This window comes from Xenopus tropicalis, chromosome 1 (genome assembly GCF_000004195.4).
Source record: "Xenopus tropicalis strain Nigerian chromosome 1, UCB_Xtro_10.0, whole genome shotgun sequence".
Classification (NCBI taxonomy): Eukaryota; Metazoa; Chordata; class Amphibia; order Anura; family Pipidae; genus Xenopus; species Xenopus tropicalis.
The window spans coordinates 98,416,932-98,438,472 of NC_030677.2; the positions used below are offsets into that span (position 1 = coordinate 98,416,932).

General features: G+C 36.7%; 1 protein-coding gene across 1 annotated transcript in view; it reads right to left on the bottom strand.

Moving 5' to 3' along the window:
- Positions 1-472: 472 nt before the first annotated feature.
- The window catches only part of onecut3 (one cut homeobox 3), a 44,386-nt gene continuing 23,317 nt past the window's right edge, over positions 473-21,541 (bottom strand). Inside the window, exon 2 of the mRNA XM_002938821.5 lies at positions 473-1,367. Coding sequence (XP_002938867.1) covers positions 1,075-1,367 — 293 coding nt within the window. The 3' untranslated portion in view covers positions 473-1,074. The remainder of the gene's footprint in view (positions 1,368-21,541) is intronic.

A 21,541-nucleotide genomic window follows, 5' to 3' on the forward strand; every position in this document is an offset into this window, starting at 1 on the left:
CGCCCTAAAGTAAATTGAAGCCATTTTTTAAAACATACAACAGTGATGGTACAGTTATATATATATATATATTTACCCGCATCATTTTGATAAAGTTCATTAACCTCTTGACCACCATCACCTTCCCATTTTAGACAGATTTGAATGTTCTGCCTCCTACAACTAAAATGGGGCAGGTATGTTTTGAAATGTTGTCTTCTTCGGGAACAAAGAATCCTAAAGAGCTCTCCAGTATTAATGAGGTTCAAAAGAGTATGAAGTCTTTTTTTTACATGTCACACTTAGGAGACACCTTGGAAATGTTAGTTTATCTTTGGTATAGTACCATCTCCTATAGACAGCATTAAGGCAGTTGTTATTGGCACTAAAAACTGACCATCCTATTGGAATAAACTCCACTAGTTGTTTCCCCTTCAAACTTGCACAAAGTCTGTTTTGTTGATAATGTACATGATATTTTCTTTTTTTGTCAAATACTTTAATAATGAAATAGTGTTTAAACAAATTCCTCTGTTGTAGATCTGTGTTGTGATGCTTTCTGAGGTGGTTTGAAGTACTATGGATCTAAATTATAGCAGTTTGGCCACTTTCTCCATAAAAATTAACTTAAAAGTCAATAACAGGAAGCTTGTCTTATCCGGTTAAAATGTGCTTGTAGAATCTCTAGTTTTAGCTGTCCTCTTATTATTTATTGTTCAATTTCCTTATAGATCGTAGACGACTAATACTTTTTTATATTTATAAAGTATAAGGAAGTCATGACAGCCACTTTTGTTAATGAAAATTATGAATGAATTTTCTGTTTTAAAAATTGCATATTTTGAGTCCAGCACATTTTTTCCACCATAATTCATAATGTTGTATTGATTCTCTCCATTTTACAACTCCCTTAACCTTATTTTATAGGGAGCTATGTTGCGCCTTGATTTTGTCTTCTGCAGCAGTTTTATTTCCTTTCCTTTTTAAGTAGATGTTCTTTGGTTCTTTCTTTAGAGGAATTATTTACTGTTTTATTTGTTATTTTCTCAAAGTTTTGTCTGATGCAACTGGGGATTTCCTAGAAAAGATGACAACTCATGCTTTGGAGAAAGTGCTTGTGGATGCAGAAGGTATTCCAGGATTTGACCCTGGGTCTTCTTGCCACCGGTTCATGCACCTTCGACGTGCATTCATGAAGAAGTTACTGACCGTGTTAAGCTCCAGGCCTAGCTGCTGAGAGATGGTAATCTGCATTTCTTTGGATGGACGCTTATTTTCTTTGAAAATCGCAATCAGGGTCCGTCTCTGAAGGTCGGTGAAGACCAGCCTTTGCTTTTTTGGCTGAAGGTTGCGGTCCTTTTGCTGTTCTTGTTCTTTGCGTTTACAAGCTATAGCAATAAGAGATAAATAAGAAGTTCTGTTAGATTTACAAAGTAAACTTATCCCGTTATAAAGCACCATACACAAGATTTTTGAAGGTGGTAAGGCTTATTTATGGACTTTGAACAAAAATGCCCCAGTGCAGTAACCAATAGCAACCAGTAGTTAAATAGCTCTGATCATTTTAAGCCGCATGGAATAATGAAAGAAGATACCTGATTTGGAGCAAATCTGCACAGTGTTAATATCAGAGTCCCAGCTATTTTTGTATAGAAAATCAAGTTGTATTAATTTTTTAGTAGAGGTAAATGCCTACTGTATTTTAAACAACAGAAGAACACTGTCAGGTGAAAACAATTATTCTGCAAGAATAAATTTCAGCTTCCTAACTGGGATTCTTTATATTCCTGAATGTATATACATAAAAGGAAAAGAAAGAGAAAGAATCCCCTGCATCACTGGAGCTACACTGAAACGAGGAAATAAGATACAAAAGCCTTTATTGAATCATCATACAAAACCATAAAAACATACCTTCAAAATAGAACACACAGTGCAAAATATGGATTCTATTGTTACTCAGGAAAAATCATGGGGCCTAATGACCTGAAGCATAGGGAAGCAGGGCATGACAGGGCAAGGAGGGCAGCCCCCCTTCCCCCCCCCTTTTATACTGTTTCAGATGGCAAGCCAATGGGTGATCAGGAAGATTCCCTGGCAAAGGGGATGGTCTAACAACGGACGCCATCTTACCTCAGTTGGATCCAGACTCATTGGTGTTTTTAAAATTAATGATTGTATAAATACAGATGCACTGCTTAACCTACACTATTCAGTATTACTTAAACTAGGCCAGTGCTGTCCAACTTCTGTGGTGCTGAGGGCCGGAATTTCTCTAGCATACATGGTGGAGGGCCGATAATGGAAGCCAGTTTTGACCACTTCCCCTTTTTAAACCACACCCACTTCAAACCACACCTATTTCATCACAATGGTGGTAGTGCAGCAAAAACCCAAATGCTTGGTCCTCACTATGGGGATATCAACCGTTATTCATATATGAAATAATTATATTTTGTCATATTAAGACACACACTTAAATCCATATGCCGCCACCTCCTCCTCACCTGTGGATAGCACAGCAACCCCAGCACATAATTACACACCTTAGGGGGCGATTTAATGGCTATTTCCAACTGCTAACAAAACAAACCCCTGCCAGGTTCACCTCCCACAGGCAGCATAGGGCAGGTAGAGTATGGCACACGCAGGCAGCACTCTGCCTGGCCTATGCTGCCTGTGTGTGCCAACTCTGCCTGGCCTATGATGCCTGTGTGTGCCATACTCTGCATGCCCTATGCTACCTATGTGCCATACTTCACCTGGCTTATGTTGCCTGTGTGCCATACTCTGCCTTCCCTATGCAGCCTAGCAGCACACAGGCAGCATAGGCCAGGCAGTACATACAATGTCTGAGGTGTGAACAGGTGAACAATGTGGGTGATTACAGCCTGAACCTGAGGTGTCAACACTGCAGGGGGTGGACAATGCAGAAACTAAAAGGTCTGAACAACACAGGGGATTACATTTTTAAACAATACAGGGGGATTACAGCCTGAGTACTGATACCATTTAAAGCTTACACAAAGGTAAGCCATCAAAGCAGCCAGACAGGTGGGGGACCACACAGAGGGGAGTCAGTTGGATAGCACTGAACTAGGCAGTCTGTTGGGCTATTTAATCAATTTTAACCAAACTGACCAACCATCTTTCTATTTTACCAGTTGGGAAGAAAGATAGGCCAATGTGTGATCCCATCAGTACGTCAGTGAGTTCTTCAGTGATACCTCACAAGTAAGACCCACCTATACCCTCTTTTCTCCAGCTCTGCTGAATGAGAGGATCAGAGCAATTTGACAATCACAAGAAAATCAAACAGTTATATGTAGAAACCAAATGATAATTATTCAACAGCATAAGCCTCTAAAGCCATTGTGTGGTTAACATTATGAGGCTGAACAAGTGTTTTCAGTGGTTTTTAAGGAATATTTTTATGAACACTCTGTCCCCATTCTTGCTCAGTTTTATCATGCACTAGCAAAATATGAAGGTAACACAATTTTGACTGCACTTCATATGGTTTCCCCCCTCCTGCTTTGCATATCCTAGTGAGAGATGTAAGATGCCATAAACATTGCTCTTTTTGAAAGCAAAATAAAAGCTAGAACACACAAGCAAAAGGCTCCTTTGTTGATCAGTCATTGTTTCTGCATTTTGCTGACAATGCACAACCTAGTTCTCCCTCGATCCGTCTTATTACTGCTGCATGCAAAGAAAATCAATCAAAACTCCGGCCACATATACTTACAGCTGAATGTGAAACTTTCACATGTATATACTATTTACAAGAGAAAAGAACAACCTTAATAGAAATAGCCTTTAAAGGGCCTGTAGGACAAAAAAAGAAAGAATATCGTATGCATTTACTGTAAATATAATTTACTGGTGACCTTTACTGGTTGAAGTGGTGTATTAGCTTATGGAGCTTCTACTGTGTATGCCCAGGGGCTAAAATTCAACCTCAAACAGTGTGAAGTGCCCTACACTCCAGCCAGTTCTCACTTGCATATCTAAATTATGCACAAGCTAAAAGGCATGAGCAGGGAAACATACTTACCTTCTTCTGCCCTTATGAACACATTGCTGCTGAATAAAAGCAGCACAGTATTCATGGGCCAACACAGGTCTGTCATGTATAGGACAGGGCACCATGTTGGATTGCACCTGTGTTTTGCATGTTGCGCCCTGCCTGCCCCGCAGGTGTCCAGTAAAAGCTTCTGCTTCCTTCTTATTGGTTGCAAACTTTAATTACATCTCCCCAATAGTGTCTACATGGAACCATTAACATAGATACAGTAAGCCAAGGTTCCACAAGATCTCAGCAAACCAGGCATGTTTTATTATCATCATTGTGCTGTATCTTTTACATCAGTTTATTAGCACACCTTTCAAGTTCCAAGTGAATGTTGTCAGAAAAGTACAATGGTACAATGGTACAAACTTGTTCATTTACCACACATACTTTAACCACTTGGTTGCTGAGATCTTTCTATAGTTCTATGTTCAGCCTATCTGCAAGTTAATTGCACAAATTGGGCATTGCCAGCTTATATCTGCGTTACCATGCCTATAACCAATCTTTTAAAAAATAGTTTGGTAGCTGGTAATTTTAAATCCTTAACAGAAAAACTGTTTTGTGTTCACAATAGCTGATGACAATACAGTGTGTTAAATAAGCAACCGAGCTCCCATCCTCTGTGACAAAAGGATTTTAATTTACCACGGCTTATTACACAGTTGTGCACTTATTTAAGAGTTCTTGAAAATAGAAGTCAACGATTCGTGAAGATGAAGAGCTCCTTCACAGTAATAGGTAAGTAAATGGTCCTGTAACTCCCATAGACAAATTGGACCACCCATAGAGAGATCTCTGGGCCATTTTAAAATGACCTGATGCCTTTGTATACTGTCCCTTGCCGATTCTTGATGTCATTTTTATATTCACAAGCCCTCCTTTTATTCTGTTTATTAAACCTTTGCAATTGTCCTCCTCCATTTGTCTGTAATATAACCTGCAATTTTCAACACATTTTAGTTAAATGCAAGTTATTTGCTGAAAATACAAAAGGCTTCACAACAATTCTGACAAAAGATTATCTGCTGCCCTTAAGTGGGTCGTTTAACCACTCCAGCCTATTCATAAGGACATATACACAAAGAGGTGTTTTCCTTCCAAGGATTCTATCCAGGCCCTCATTTATTTGCCTTTTAAATATATTGATTTTGTTTTTATTTCTTCCAGTGCACAGGGTTGGATTCTTCATTCTGCCTTATTTCAGTGCAGCCAAGTCATTTTGATATTTTGGGTAAGGGAGGAAAATTATATCTAAATGTGCAAGGAATAATAATTTTTTTCTTGCATATACAATCAAATATTTTTATGAAAAAGTGTATTCTTTTCCACTGTAAAGAATCAATTAAACACTGTCAGAGGCCACCAGACTACCACTATATCATTCCTACACACCACCACCAACTACCACCCCTCACACACAATTATACTGAATATTTTTGGCAGGTATGCATATACTTCTTTATCACAGTTACTGGGCATACTTTTCTGCTGGGGAACATAGCACTGCAGTGATATTTTTTTTTTCAGAGGGCAATTTATTATCATGGAAGCTCCCCATTATCTGCATAAAACAGCTCTGCTCCCATCTCGCCTTACTTTGACTTTAGATCCTAAGGATTTTCTTCATGCTGCCTCAAGTGTCTTTGTGCTGCTTGCACAGGTACATTTGTTTGCGAAATAGTTTTCAACATCTTCCACTCCCGAAAAGGAATTTGAAAAGGACTTTTATGATCCAGCTTTTTATGTTTGGGTGACAGGACCTCTTTAAAGCAAGGAGGGTGATTTATCAATGTTTGAGTTTGATTTTTTTTCACAATTCGGGTTTTTTTTTCTCTAAAAAAGATTGATCTCAAATTAAGGTTCAAAAACTCATATGTCTGGTATATATTAATTGCAAAAAACTCGAATGTAAAAATTTGCTATCTAAAAGTTAATAAAGGAAGTAGTCAGGCATAGGAACCAGGTGCTCAAACATCAGCTAAAAACTCACATTCGATTTATTTGAAGTAAATCAGAACCAGCAAGACTGATATAGCGACTTGTTAGTTTGCCCCAAAACAGTGTTTCTGTTGTATATTTATACTTCATGGCTAAGTTTGATAAAGTTTATGTCTTTACTTGTCAATAGGAGGTATGTGTATGCTAGGGCATTCGCAAAGTTACTCAATTAACATACAAGAATTAGAGAGTTAATGTAGTTCTTATGGGCATTTTTTGAAAGATGTGTTGCATCACTTCTTCTAAGAGACAGATCCAGCTGTACTGTCTATTCCCATAGGATCGTCTCCGCTGAATGAAGTCTTTGTTGTCATTATTTTTTGCCTGAATATGAATTAATCAGTGGCAGCAATATACCATTCATTACAACAAGACAATAGTCATATACCTACAAGGATTGACATGCTGATTGCTACCTTTAGGCAGATCATACTATATTTTAGCTTTAGGGAAAACTAAAACACAATTTACAGTATACATAAATGTTTTAATATTTATGTTTGTATTCATAATATGTTCGTTCTATTTTAATAAAGCATAATAATTCATATTTTTTTATGACTGAGTGGAAATGATCTTCTTTTGAACATGTAACCTCTTTATAAAATGGGTTCTGCAACATCCTGCAAGAGCCCCAGTGTTGGTTGGCTAGGAGCTAAGTGGACTTAGTATTGTTTGCTGTTGGTCAACAATGGCCAGTGAAATTTTTCAGCTAGCATTTATTATTATTGCTGTTTACAATTAAAACAATTCCTCAGCTCTACCTATGACAGCCTGCAAAATAATCTTGTTTTTTCAAATTGTTCTGAGCCTTATGCAGTTGGACAATGGGTATAAAGGTTACATACCCCCAGATTGCAGGCAGAAGAAGTTTGTCTGAGTGGGCAAAGTGTGCTAAGGGGGCATATGTTTTAATGCCTGGTCAGAAGCAGGTTTTACAGGGCTCCCTTGCATCATTTCATATGTTGTGCCTTGCACCTAGCACATCATTTACATTGATGGGTACAACAGATTTCAACACTAACTACTCAGTCAGTGCTCTATAATTATTATAAAATAAATATACACTAAGCTCTGCTAATAAAAAGTGGTTGTGCTTCATTTATGGTCTGTAAGTTTTATAATAAAAATGAAATAGCACTTTGCCTTGGTTGACTGACAATATTTAGTACAGTACTATTTAATATTGGTGATGCGCTTATCACGTCCAAAGAAAAAATGTAAATGCAATATTACAGCTTTCAAATGCTGATGTTGATATTGCAGCTTGGGTATTTTTTGTTGGAAAAAAGACCCTCTGCATCAACAATTTATTTTTCTTTCCTTCTCTACAACTCATTGACTACAGCAAGGGCTTTATATCTCTAGAGAATGATTTTCAAATGATGGCGAAGAATTTGCCTGCTATGCAACTGTGGCGTCTTCCTAAAGATCCATTTTATCGACAGGCTCTTGCACCCACTCAGCCATGTGTGTGACAATAGATTTTTCTGTCCTACTCAACTGGTTCGTATACAAAAGTTCTCAGATTTCCTGCTGGGGACTGCTTTTGGTCTATGACATAACTCATTGTGTGCAGACAACCCTGAGATTTAATACAGTGTTCTCCACTCATCCTTTTCATGTATGCCTTGCTCTATATGCAAGACTTCCAGTCAACCTTCTTGAGGAAAATCAATAATACAGTTCTTGAAAGAGCCGTTTATATTCATTTGGGAAAAAAATAATGCACAAAACTATAAATAAACCTGTGGAGCACCCAGGTTTACCAAATATCTACACAATAAATGCACAATGTTGCTTTATATATGTACTGCGTGTGTGTTGGCATGTGTGCATCTATATATCTATATATAATGTCCAATTTTGGTTGCACACGAAATGCATACAGTATTAGCTGGGTTCCAGCGTAGAACTACACTTCACAACCCCAAGTGACAGCACTAACAAACGTTGCAGGTGCTCTAGACAGGGTAATGTTGGGAATTTAAATTCACTGCATGCAAGAACCCCAATATATCATAAGTTTCAACCTATCCACACACCTATGCTATCTATGTGGACTCAACTCAATAGTGTGGTAGCCTCGGCCCTACATGACCACAGCCTAGGATGTACTACTACTTGCATCCAGTTCACTGGGCACAACTGTAGGAACACTAGACATACTGCCAGGTCCACAGAGGTAGTAGCTCCAGGTTTCCCCAGTACAGTATGCACTGATCACAATTCCCAAGACCCTTTATGAATTACATATATATATGTGCACACTTGATCTATTTGCACACTCCATTGCATCCATTTTTGAGCAACCTTATTTTGGGTTGCTTTTTATACAGTGGCATAACTATAGGCAAAGCAGACTGGCCTGCAGTTGTAGAAACTATAGTACTCAACAACCCACCCTGCTTACAACACATGTTCTTCAGCTGCTCTCCTACCTAAAAGCTAGTGGGCTTGAGCAGGTGGGGAGCCAAGTATGTGAGTGGGGCAGTCAGCCAGTTATGGGGGACGGGTTTCTTTTGCTGTGCGTGCTGAGCCCCTCAGCTCATTAGATAGATACTTTTGGTAACTTAGCTAAGAAAATATGTTTAGGTTCTAACACAAAGAACGCTTGTCTCTTAACGTTGATATAATTGTGATCTCAGTTCAATACAGCTAACCATATCCTACTAATAAAAACCTTTATAAGTTGCCTTAGCTATCATTATTCTAACTCACTTTAAACAATATGCATTTACTGAACAGAATGTGTAAATATATCACTAGCTAAAGCCATCTTTACACCTTATTATTCCAGTACTCCACAATCTTCTTTTGAATGGGATCAATACCTAACCATTGTTACTGCATGATTAATAGAAATATTTTCACAAAGGGAGTGTCTTGCTTGGCACCTGATTTAGGGACCGAGAATTTCCAGTGGGTTCAATTTATTAGTTACTGGTTTGAGAATCTGTAGCTTCCTGTGGAATAAAGATAAAGACACACATAACTTGCAATCAAAATCATAATCATACAAATATAGAAGTCATTTCTTTGGGGCAGGAACCTCTTGTCTTTTAATGTTTAGGATTTCATCTTGGATGTAACTGTATTTTTATTCTTTAATTATATGTACGTATGTATGCATATTTTATTTATTTAGCACTACTTAACACGCAGTGCTGTACAACAATAAATGAATACAGCAGTGGGTCATTACAATAATAGATAAATAAATAGATAAAAAGTACAAGGATGAATACAAATAAAAAAAGCACAGTTGCAAATAAGTTGCGTGTTTTTTGGTTAGATATTTTATAATTGCATTGGTCCTGGTCTGTTTTGTTACTGTAGTGTTTTCATGTACAATGCTGAAAAATACTGCATATACAAGTAGTGCTATGCAGTACATATAAAAACATACATATAAGTAAACATAAAAGATCTAACTGCAAACATTTGCTCTTGCAACTAAACTTTATGGATTCAAATCAGTGGCAAAATAATCCTATTGGGTTTATTCATGTTTACATTTGTTTAGTAGGCTAAAGTATGGTGGTTCAAAATATTCAAAGATCTCTTATCCAGAAACCCCTATGTCCCAAGCATTCTGGATAACAGATCCAATACCTAGGAGAGATTTTAAAAGGAGAAGTTGAGATAATTTCTAAAGCATTATAGCTAGAAAACAAAAGCTGTGCTAAATTTAAGAGAGCTACCACTTTGCTGCCATTTGTCAGTAACAGAATCGATATGTTCAGAATAAATTCTCTATGCCAGCACAACTATTGGAATGGGTGCCTGTTTCATTATGACAGCAGTGTACAGAAACAGCTAAGTGCACTGCCCATCTGCCAGTAATAAGCATCTAAAAACCTTTTGTTTATACCTAACATTTCCCTTGTACATTATAGTTTAGGTTGGTTGCTGTTTAAATTTAAATGAAAATAGTGCAAAACATGTTGTTAAAATTCATACCCACCGAAATAGAGATGTTGTTTTGGCACAAGAGCGTGATCCAGCCCAACATGGGTATGGTTAGGAAATGAAAGAATACTGCAATATACTTCACTATGAATACTGTATATATAGTGGCATATACATCATAATGTGTTTGAGAGTAGGGACCAAATAGAGGGGGTGTCATTGTAAAGCACCCTGAAAAATGAATACTAAAATGACTACCAAATTCCATGAATATTTTAAACCCTCAACAACTTTACAGTTTAGCTTTTTGTACTTTTAAATAAAGGTGTTTCATGGTTTCTTTATTCTGTATTTGCAAAAGGTGCCTACTCGAAATTTGACATATATATATTAAGAGCAAGGGTAATAATACAGGTATGGGATCCATTATCCGGAAACCCGGTATCCAGAAAGCTCCGAATTACAGAAAGCCCGCCTCCCTTAGACTCCATTTTAATCAAATAATTTAGGTTTTAAAACTGATTTCCTTTCTGTCTGTAGTAATAAAACAGTACCTTGTACTTGATCCCAACTAAGATAGAATTAATCCTTATTGGAGGCAAAACAATACTGTTGTGTTTAATTAATGTTTTATTGATTTTTTAGTAGACTTAAGGCATGAAGAGTCAAATTAAGGAAAGACCCCATATCCGGAATGCCCTTGGTCTCGAGCATTCTGGATAATAGGTCCTATACCTGTAACATAATTCCACCATATAATATACGTAATAACAGTTAGTACCTGCATACCCATTTTAAACCCCCAGTGAAAGCAATTCTTAATACTATCCCCAACAAATTATTCAGTAAAAGAAATAGCACATTATACAGTCAGAGCAACAGGTGATAGAATCCAAAGCTATATAATGAGTGCGGTGAGTAATGCAATAGCAAGACCGAGCACATAATAAAGTAAAAGCAATTAGGAATGTCATCCCAAGTTTATTATAGAACGAGCGAAATAGAAAATGGCATAACCATACAATGGCAGCAGCTGGCTAGGCACCCCAAGAACAATGAATGCAGTAAACTGACCTAAGCAATTTAAAAACTTTGAAGAAGTGGGCATAGCAACCCAAAGTAAATTATATTATGAGAAGCAGCCCATTATAGAGTGAAAGGCAGTGGATACTGGCAATACAAGCAAATGATACACTGAGAGCATTTACATGACAACACATTATACAATCAGAAACAGTGAGACAGGCTCTAAAAGCCCAAGAACATTATATGCAGTGAAAGGCAGTGTGAACTTGTACCCAAGCACATTACACTTTAAAAATCAGTGGCACCCCTGCAGGCACATTATACAGAAAGAGTAACACTACAGAAGGAAACTTGGCAGTCTATTGTACACCACAGCTTTCTAAGTATGTAAATCACTTTATGCCAATTTAACATCAGATGTAATGGGAAACCATCCATCACAATTCTCGCCATTTTGTCTAAGGGACTGATTTATACATATATATAACAGTAAATATTTGACAAGTGGCACAACCTGTAAAATTATCACAAGTTTATTGCGAACACATTGTATAAAATATCCAATGTTAAGGACCTTTTTTCAACAGTCATTTCCTTGAGAAAGGTCCCGTTGAGGACCGAAACGTTGGATTTTTTATGTGTTCGCAATAAACTTGTGATAATTTTACAGGGTGTGCCAGTCGTCAAATATTTACTGTTAAATAATCAACTTTGTCTGTGCACCCTGCGAGATATAACATTTTTGCATCAGAGTGCAGACACTGCAAGGACTGGTATATATATATATATATATATACACACACACACAGGCATTTGCAGAGATAATTAAAAAGATTACATTTTGATGATCTGCAAGTAAGTCACCAAAGTAAAAGGATAGCAAACATTGTAGAGTATATAACAGAGAAGGTTTCTAATTTCTTAAAATCAAATTCTCTGAAATCTGAAACTGGAAATATGAAACTGTGATCTCTTTCCAACATATGTCAGCAGGGTAAAGGCAATAGAATGCAAGCAGGATTGGAAGACTTTATAAATAAAGATTAACGGCACAAAAAAAAAAAACCCATACAAAACAGTAATGAAACATACCATGAAAATGACCAGGGTGGATCTAAAACTCTTTTACATATTTTTTGGGGCTCTTCTCAGCTACCTGAAACTTAAACAGCAGCTCACCATATGCAGAGTATGGTCTATTGCCAACAACACTGTTTAGTGCAAAGTGGACTGAGCTGTTTATTTATTGGAAGGCTGCAGAAATAAACTATGACCATTAACATAAATAGAAGGAACTGCAGTGGGAATCCAGTTTAACCACTGAACTTCTGGAAACATCAGTATCAGGGTAGAAAGCTGTAATGATTTGTGAGACAACCAACCAGTATTTCTGTGACTGTGCCAAACTGTAGAAACCCAGAGCAAAACACTATTAATTAAATCATGGATCAATACTATTTTATTATTTACAAACAGCTGAGACTGTAGGCTACGCATTAAAAATGAGAGTTATTAGTTTACTGAAACTCTGCAAGGCTGACAGTGTCACATGTACGGCTGCTTAAATGTTCTGGTAGGCTTTACAGGTCTGTATTAAGTGTATCTGTATAAAACAGTGCATCCACACACATGTGCATTCAATTCTGTAAATATTTTCTGCAGTTTTAAATCATTCGGTTTTCATGGAACATGCTGGGTATTTAGTAAACTTGTCTAGTTTTAGTAATTTAGTAATAACTGTAAGGTGTAACTATTTAGGGTGTAATCACAGGGGCCCAAGAAAGCAAACAAACTTTCCCATTACAGGTTTAGGTAAATTTAATTAAAGGTTCAAAAGGTAATGATACATGGAGGTGTTTGGGATGAAGGTAGGGAAAAGGCTTGAGATTAAACTGATAATGATATGGATGGGGGAATTAACGGCAGCAAAAGGAAGACCAGGTCCAAATCTTGCAGTGGGACCAATGGGCATTAATTGTGCCACTGTACCAAATTAACAAAAGCAGCACACAACTGGGTTACCTTATGTAGCGCTACTTAGAAAACAATGCTCTGCATTTGCATCATAATCATTCCCTTTGCAGGGCTAGCTTTCTTCTCAGCTGCTCAGAGAGATTTTTTTTTCAGCTGTGAACTTGTTACCATGGTGAAAGGTTTGCAAAAAAATCAATAAATATATTACATTTTTATTAATGCAACCAATCTGCAGTTTACTGATATCTGCAAATTTTTCCCACATGGCAGCTAATAACAGTGTTATCTTTACACCCAGACCTGAAGCTGATTAGGGGAATCCCAAAGTTGAGATTAGAGATTTATTAATCTGATTTAGAAATGCGTGGGGGGAATTAACATTTTAGAGGCTGGTCAGGCTAAAGGTTCTAGGATACAAACATTTGTACTAATTACAGTACAAGGTAGATGCAGAGAGCAACCTCCCTCAAGAGATGAAAATCATCTATCTACTTTAACAGCTTATTATTAATGCCAACAATACCTCTATGCCAGTTGTGGCCTTCATGATATTTAAATGACCCAGTTTCCAATGCGCAGTTATATGTTCCAAATTGCAATTAGTCATTTGTAAAGGGGAACTGACTAATTTGTGATGTGCAGCATTAAAATTTAGTACACTGGGCTTAATATAATATGATTTATTTCTGATAAAGATACAGGTTTTGTAGAGGAATGCTTATCAATCACATAATCGTAACCAGGTGTCTTTCTCTTTTCTGCCTTTATGAACAGTGTGTTCATATAATATATGTCTGAAAATGAGAAATTTCTCTGCAGAAGTGTCTTGGTTGAGTCTCTGGCAGAAGGAGGGAGGGGACGAGAGAAACACAGAGAGGAGCAAGGAGAATCAATATTGCCTAGGCCTGTCAATTTTATTGATACCCCCTGGAGAAGCGTTAACTACATGTTTGATATTACTGGCACACTGGTCTGATAATTACGTGTCTTGGGGTTGTTAAGACTTGGCCAGAGATAATGAGATATGGGGAGTCAGCCGCTCACACAGGGAGGAAGCTGTTATGGAGGCGGAGAGATTTTAGCTTTATTTCTGTGCTAGTATTCATCTTACAGCCTTCTTTATCTTCCACTCAAGTCACCGGCAGAAGCAGCTCCAGCATTTCCCGGCAAGACTTTATAAAAATGAATGGCTCAAGAGGCCTTCTGAGATGAAGAAGTCTCTACAATTCCCATAACTTCCCTTTCAGGTACATCAGAGTACTGGAGATTATCTATGAAAAATAAAGTGATGCTAACATAACAAACCTTTTAAGAGCCATCTACCTGTACTGGGAATACCCACTAAAAATGCACTGTTCTCCTGAGAGCATCTTGGATGTAGTTACCGAAAAACACTGCGGCTCGTAAATTATGTGCTGTAGAAGCACAGGTCAAAGTGGTATGGCTTTCTTTAGGTGAAAAGCTTTCCCCACACTTTGTAACCTTCCATAGCAGATTCCAATTCAGCGCAGAAAAGAAAAGCAAGCTGCTGCCCACTGCCTAAAAAGAAGGCATTTTCCTTGGCAATCCAAAATTAGGTGAGGTATGGGGTGTAGTTCCATATTAAGGAGGAAATGGGTTTTGCATGCCTTTAAAATGCTGCCTCTTTGTTATCCAACAATTAGTTTGTTTACCAATGGTAAAAATAATATCAACAGGTGTATGAAGTTTTTCATTCAGGTAATGACATACAGTATCTGGTAATTCTGCATTTAGAACAACGTATCTAAGAGGGTTCTGTGGAAGTTTTTTTCAGGCAGGTGCTAGCTGAGGTGTAAAATGCTGTAATGTTGAAAATACATTTTCTCTTTCACATCTGTTATGCATTCTGATAAGGATCCAAATTCGAATAAAAATATTGGTATTGTTTCTTGTTGATATATAAAATATAACAGCAGTTTACTGTGCATACTTTTGTATATTTATTATTAATTATCTGTTAATGAGTGGGGAAGGTAAGTGGGGAGGATCACTTCACTCTCAATACAGTACGGCATTGCATGTCTGTGCTTTTTTGGGTGTAGTAGTTTCTACTTGGTACTCTGACAAATTGCAGGGGCTTATGGGAGAGTTACAAGCAAATTTTAGTGTGTGCCCCTTAGTGCTTATTTACAGCAATAGCAGTTGTTGCTTTCTGCACGAAACACTGGACTGAAACCCGGCACCTGTGGATAAAGCAGAGTCTCCTGCTCCTACGTTTGAATAACCCGTAAGTTAGGGGCAGGAGGGACAGTCGCCTGCCTCTTTAGAATGGAGCTCTGCCTAATGCAAGCAGCACTCAATTATATGCACACACCACAGGTCTTTGTGGTCTGAAACATAGTACAGAGGTCTGTGGCTATTGCACAATGCCCTAGGGCCTAGGCAGTGGACAAAGTGTAAAAAAAGGACAATTTTAGCCTTCTTTTGCACTTTGCAAAACTGTACTGTATGTTAACATTCATGGAAATGCATGCCCAATGCAAATATTTGGTTTAAGAGTTAAAATTTGCTAGAAAACATTAGAAAAATGTTGCCTCAATCACCCAATAATAAAAGAACAACAAGGGACTTATGGAAAACATAAACTTATTTTGAAATGTTCTGGGGAGTGGTTGGGAGCACCCTATTTTATCATCCCGTGTCTGCGGTGCTTCAAATAAAAAATAAGATGCTAACTCATATTCATGTAGTAGATATTATCATGATGAGATATTATGTTAAAAACCAATAAATGGATGTGATAACAGGGATGATATTGATGCAAAACTCACAATTGCCTGCATTTAATAAAAAAATTAATACCAATTAACACAATTGGCTAGAATGTAATTACATTTTTATCTCTGAAATCATCAAGGCAATACTGCTAGAAAACAATGCATGCCTTTTTACCAAGGATGGGATACCACTTTACAGTCATTTCATTTTCAAGATTATGGTGAGTAATATCAAATATGTGAAAATTGAACTTTTATGAATCAAGGTTGCTATCTGCATTTTGGCTTGCATTTTCATTTCTAGTTTATGTTTATTTCGACCCAAGGATTAATTATATTGCTTTTTGCAACCATATTTTTATCAGGCTTGTAATAGCTAACTCTAGTATAGACAATAATTTAAGTGCATATTTTCATTTTAATAGCTGCTAGGAAAAATCTAATGTAGTTATCTTGCACTGCCTAAAACCTGAATACAGAGGCAAAACAACTTTCTTGTGCTACCTTTAAATTTAACCATAAGGATAGTTTTAAGATGTAGCAAATTCATTGTTTGATAATAAGGTAGTTATACTAAAGTGGGATAATGATCTCACCAGAAACCTCTAAATATGCACTTTATTCAATGCACAATAGGTTCTTTGGAAGGGCTGATCCTATAGGGGCAGATTTATCAAATGCATAAAAAATCACCCACAGTCTTTACATTCCTATGGGATTTTTAGAAGCCTATTTATCAGTGGTTAAAAAACTCACCATTTGATAAATACACCCTAAAAAGCCCATAGGAATGAATAAAACTTGCTTTTTTACATATTTAGCTCTAAACTCTAAACATTTTGGTAAATCTGTAGGTGATTTGGAATGGCCAGGAATGGATTCATGGGGAATTTCCGTGTTTTGCCACTGGAAGACTTTTCCGCGAAATGAATGCAAAAATTTGCCGTTTCACAAATTTTTTGATAGTTTTGTGAATTTTTTTTCAAAGCAAAATGGTACAGATTCACTTATAACTATAAATCAGCCTTATAATGTCCATTTACATGGAATACCCTTGAGACCAAACCTAAACCAATAGGTTTTAAGCACAGTCAGGGCAGTATGCTAATTGGATTTGCAAATGCAGCCAATTTTTGCCCTCATTGGTGTTCATCAGTGCAATGTAGGGATTTACTATATGTATAGCCAGGGAAGTGAATGCACTAGAAAAGCTATTTGGATGAAGTACGACATCCTCATTTGTCGAAACTCCTTATGAATTTCTACTCTTCACTTAGGAAAGCTGCTCATTGCAGTGTCCACATTGATTAGAATGTCTGCCTATAGTTCCCTGTGGGTATCATGAAAAAAGGAATAATATATATAATAATAAATATATATAATCACAGACAAAGAGAGGATAAAACTTAAATCGGCTAGAACACTACCCAGTAACTATCCCATCCCAAATTCAGGAAAAGATAAGTTACACAACTTAGTAACCCATTTAAGAGGATCATGAATTGTCATAAATAGGGCTTGGGCTGAATATACTTTATGCCTATTAAAAAAATATATACTTTTTTGGGATTTTTTGCAATAAAAAGTAAAATGAAACTAAAATAAAGTCACATTCTTTTTCCTGTCCTTATGAGCAAGGACATAACAAATCAGCAGTCCACTGAGAAGCCTCTATGTAATGGGCTGCTTTTTATCTCACAGCCTGACAGGCTGCAGGGGGGTTATTTATACAGAGGGCTTCTCAGTGGACTGCTGAGTTGTTTTGACCTTGCTCGTAGGGACTAGTTGTAGAATTTAGTTTCATAAATAGATTTTGCACTGTTTTGTGCAAAAAATAACAATAACAATCAGCACCAGCCCTATTCTTTGTTGGAAATGGGAATATACTGTCCCTTTCAGTGCTTTTCCTTTACTTTGCATTTTCTTTGATACAGGGTGAAGTAATGTTAAATTCAAAGGCAGAGTCAGTTTAGCTGTAACCTGTTGCCATACCAATCACAAAAATACTAAAATATATATATATACCCTAGGAGGTGCAGAACTACTTCTGTGATCTAGTCTCTGATGACACTTGAAGTATGAAGTATGAAGTATTTTGTAATTACTGATTCATTCAACTTATATCTTAAAACTTTAAATAGGCTATGTTGCCTTCCACTGCATCAACTAGATACAAAAAAATAATTAAATAGTTGACTTGTTAACTATGGTATTTTCAGTTGTAACTACTATCGAAACTATACTAACGGTGTATAGACTTTATTCATTGTTTGCTGGCTTTCTCAGGCTGACCAATCAAATACTATAATAACTAAAATAGTAATGTAATTATAGATGAGAGAGAAAGACTGAACTAACCACATTAGGTTAAACATGTACAGGGGTATTTCTGGCCCAAGAGCCACCCTGAAGTGGCTGCTGCAATGCCTCCCCTCGCTCCCTGTGTTTTCTTGTGCAGGAGGGGGTCCAGGAGGGGCCACATAACTAGCAATTGTGCGCTTTGCGCTAGCAGGGCTGAATTTCTGGTTTAAAAGCCAGGAATTTGGCTCTTAAAGCTGCCAGGAACAACTGCATTAGATACTATTTTAATTTGTATTTAACCAAGATATGAATGAGAAAACATTATCCTTAGTAGAAATATAGTTTCTATAAAAATCCTACTTGTAGCATCTTGATACTTCTAAGTAAATAATTATTTTAAACGTGCAGGCATTTTCCTTCCTATCTCCCTTTCTCTCTAAATTATGAAGTCCAATAATGCATAATATAATGCAGTCCAATAATGTTGGTGTGTCATAACTGCACTTTATAGCCATGTTGGTCTGCCAGTGTCCTCCTATGTAGACATTCAAAAGTCATAGAAGAAGCGCCTCCTCCTAGTTCGGTTAAGACTAATGGCATTCCAAAATTGTAAGGAACTGCTTACAGGTTACATAAAACAAAGGCGGAGAAAAAGGTAATTGTCTCCCATACAGCCTGTGGTTTCAACCCAGACACAAGCTGTAATTACATGAGCTAGAAAAAGACACGGTAAGAGTACAGTTTCATGATATCTGGTGTAACCTTATCAGCTTAGAGACTATCTAGATGACTAAAGGCTCATTATAGTGCAGGAGTAATGAATATTCTGTAAATTACATCCTATAAATATTATGCAGTTGTAACTGTGCATCTATTCTGGTGAAATGTTGGACTGTATATACAGTATAAACTGTTGGGTCTGTATTTGTCAAGGTAAAGTGATGTGGGAAGAGATGGCACTGTATAAATAATGCTAATAAATTAAAATAAGATACATGTGATTTTTTTTTCACCTAATTGCAGGGAAAAGCCTCTGTATAATGGGCTGCAAAATATATTGTTCATATATAAAAAAGGATGATAATAAAAGTAAATAATAATAATCAGCAGCAGCATAGCACCAATATGCCCTTAATCCACCCTGGCCACACACAGTTATACTCAGTTAAGCACCTCTTCACCAAAATACTGCTCAGGTTATTACAATGTACTGACAGTCCATTTTGTGGTTGTTGCCAAGGCCTGTCCAAACAAGTTTGGGTTTAATCTAGATATTTACGTGATTGAACCCTTTGTGAAAAAACTTGAATTTAAAAAAAAAAAAACAACAGAATTTTTTAAGCTTTCTTCTGTGCATACATATACAAAGCATGTTTACAATTTGTTTTTTACCATGTCCATCTGGTGGTTTTTCTATGTTGACTGTCAATTATATACTGAACTGACTGTTACCCCTGTAAAAATCTCTTTATAGTGTATGGCCACCTTTAGGGCTCTGGCACACGGGGAGATTAGTCGCCCGCGACAAATCTCCCTGTTTGCGACTAATCTCCTCGAAATACCATCCCACTGGTGAAAATGTAAATCGCCGGTGGAATGGCATACGCGCCGCCACGATTTCCCTGAAATCCTCGAAGTTTCCGCTCAAGAGCAACTAATCTCCCCGTGTGCCAGAGCCCTTAGGGGGTTACCCACAGGACATTAGCATTCATAAAATGTACCACGTTTTTACTCGTCTGCCACAAAAAGTGACATGATTGCTCAAAGAATAAATAATATTCATGTTTGATATAAGGGTCATTAAAGGTTAGCAAACTGTTTCCTGTTCACTAACATATAAATTAAAGTGCTTTTCTCTAACGAAAAGGGAGCCAGAGGTGACTGAGTCATGACCTCCAACTCAATGAATCTATACATTTATTGTTTGTTTGGTGTTTGCTTGCATTTTACTTTTAAAGCAACTGGAGCCAGAGGTTATTTTATTCTTTCATGATCTCCCAGTAATTAATTGTTGGTACATTTGCTACCAAGGCTGTCACCATTTAGAAAAAACTTAAGAGAGCCTCATATACTAGGATGTAAATACTGCAACCTGCAAGAGACGTTACATATATGATAGAAAATCATATGCATACAAGAACTGAAATATAATATGGTCAATAAATTTGCAGGAAATCTTACTGGAAACCACTGAGAAAATCCATAATATGTCTATTTACATTAAAATATGTACTAATACATTTTCCTGGCAGCACATCATGCAAAAATAGATGTTGCATACACAAGCTGACTGGGTTTAATACAAAGTACTGGAAAACTGCTGAACAAAGAGCTAAATAATTTAAATACCGCAAATAAAAATTGAAGACCAACTGCAAACTGTCTCAGAATATCACTCCACACATCAAACTAAATGTTAATTTAAAGGTGAAAAACCCCTTTAAGTCTATTTTAAAATATAAACAATGCAATTAGTCCTTCAATGTTTGAAGTCATTAAGTTGAATTACGGCACCATCGTGCCTTCACCATGACTATCTATGACTAGATAGATAGATATTAGATAGATAACTAGATAGAAGATAGATAAATGATAGATAGATAGTCAGATATCAGATAGATAGACAGACAGACAGACAGACAGACAGACAGATAGATAGATAGATAGATAGATAGATAGATAGATAGATACAGTAGATAGTCAGATAACAGATAGATAGATAGATAGATAGATAGATAAATGATAGATAGATAGATAGTCAGATAACAGATAGATAGATAGATAGATAGATAGATAGATAAATGATAGATAGATAGATAGTCAGATAGATAGATAGATAGATAGATAGATAACAGATAGATATTAGATAGATAACATAGAAAGAAGATAGACAGATAAATGATAGATAGATAGATAGATAGATAGATAGATAGATATTAAAGTGCCCTTGTAGAGTGAGTGATTACTATCATTAATTCAAGTGATTTCTGACAGCTTCACCTTTCAGTGTGAAACTGCTCTGTCTGTGGGTAGAAGACAGATGATCAATGTTATCCAAGATATAGGCAGATTTTAAACAACTGGCGATACATTTTATCCATCAGAGCAAGCTAACTCTAGCTAATGTATTCAAAACAGTTGCTAAATATAGTGATCCAGTTTGAGGAAAAAATGGATTTTAGTCCTATCCTGCTAAAAATAAAATCTTTAACAATATGTGTTTTTTAATTGTTGTTTAGCAATTAATGGCAGGTAAAGTTAAGCTTAACAGCCTTTAACAACATATCAGCCTATGTATCCTATCAGTAAACGTGTCACCATTGGGAATAAGAATCATGCACTCCAGCTCTTTTATATAGCTTTTACCTCTCGAATGTATGTTGTGAGGCACCACTCGTGCTTTGGTTCCTGGAGTTTTAGCATTTTATTTAGCAATGCCATACCAAGTGGTGTTATGAAAAGAGGACTAGGTTCTAGCTGTCTTTATAGAGTTTTTTTTTTTTTTTACATTGTTCTTTTCAGCCAATCTATATGGAAC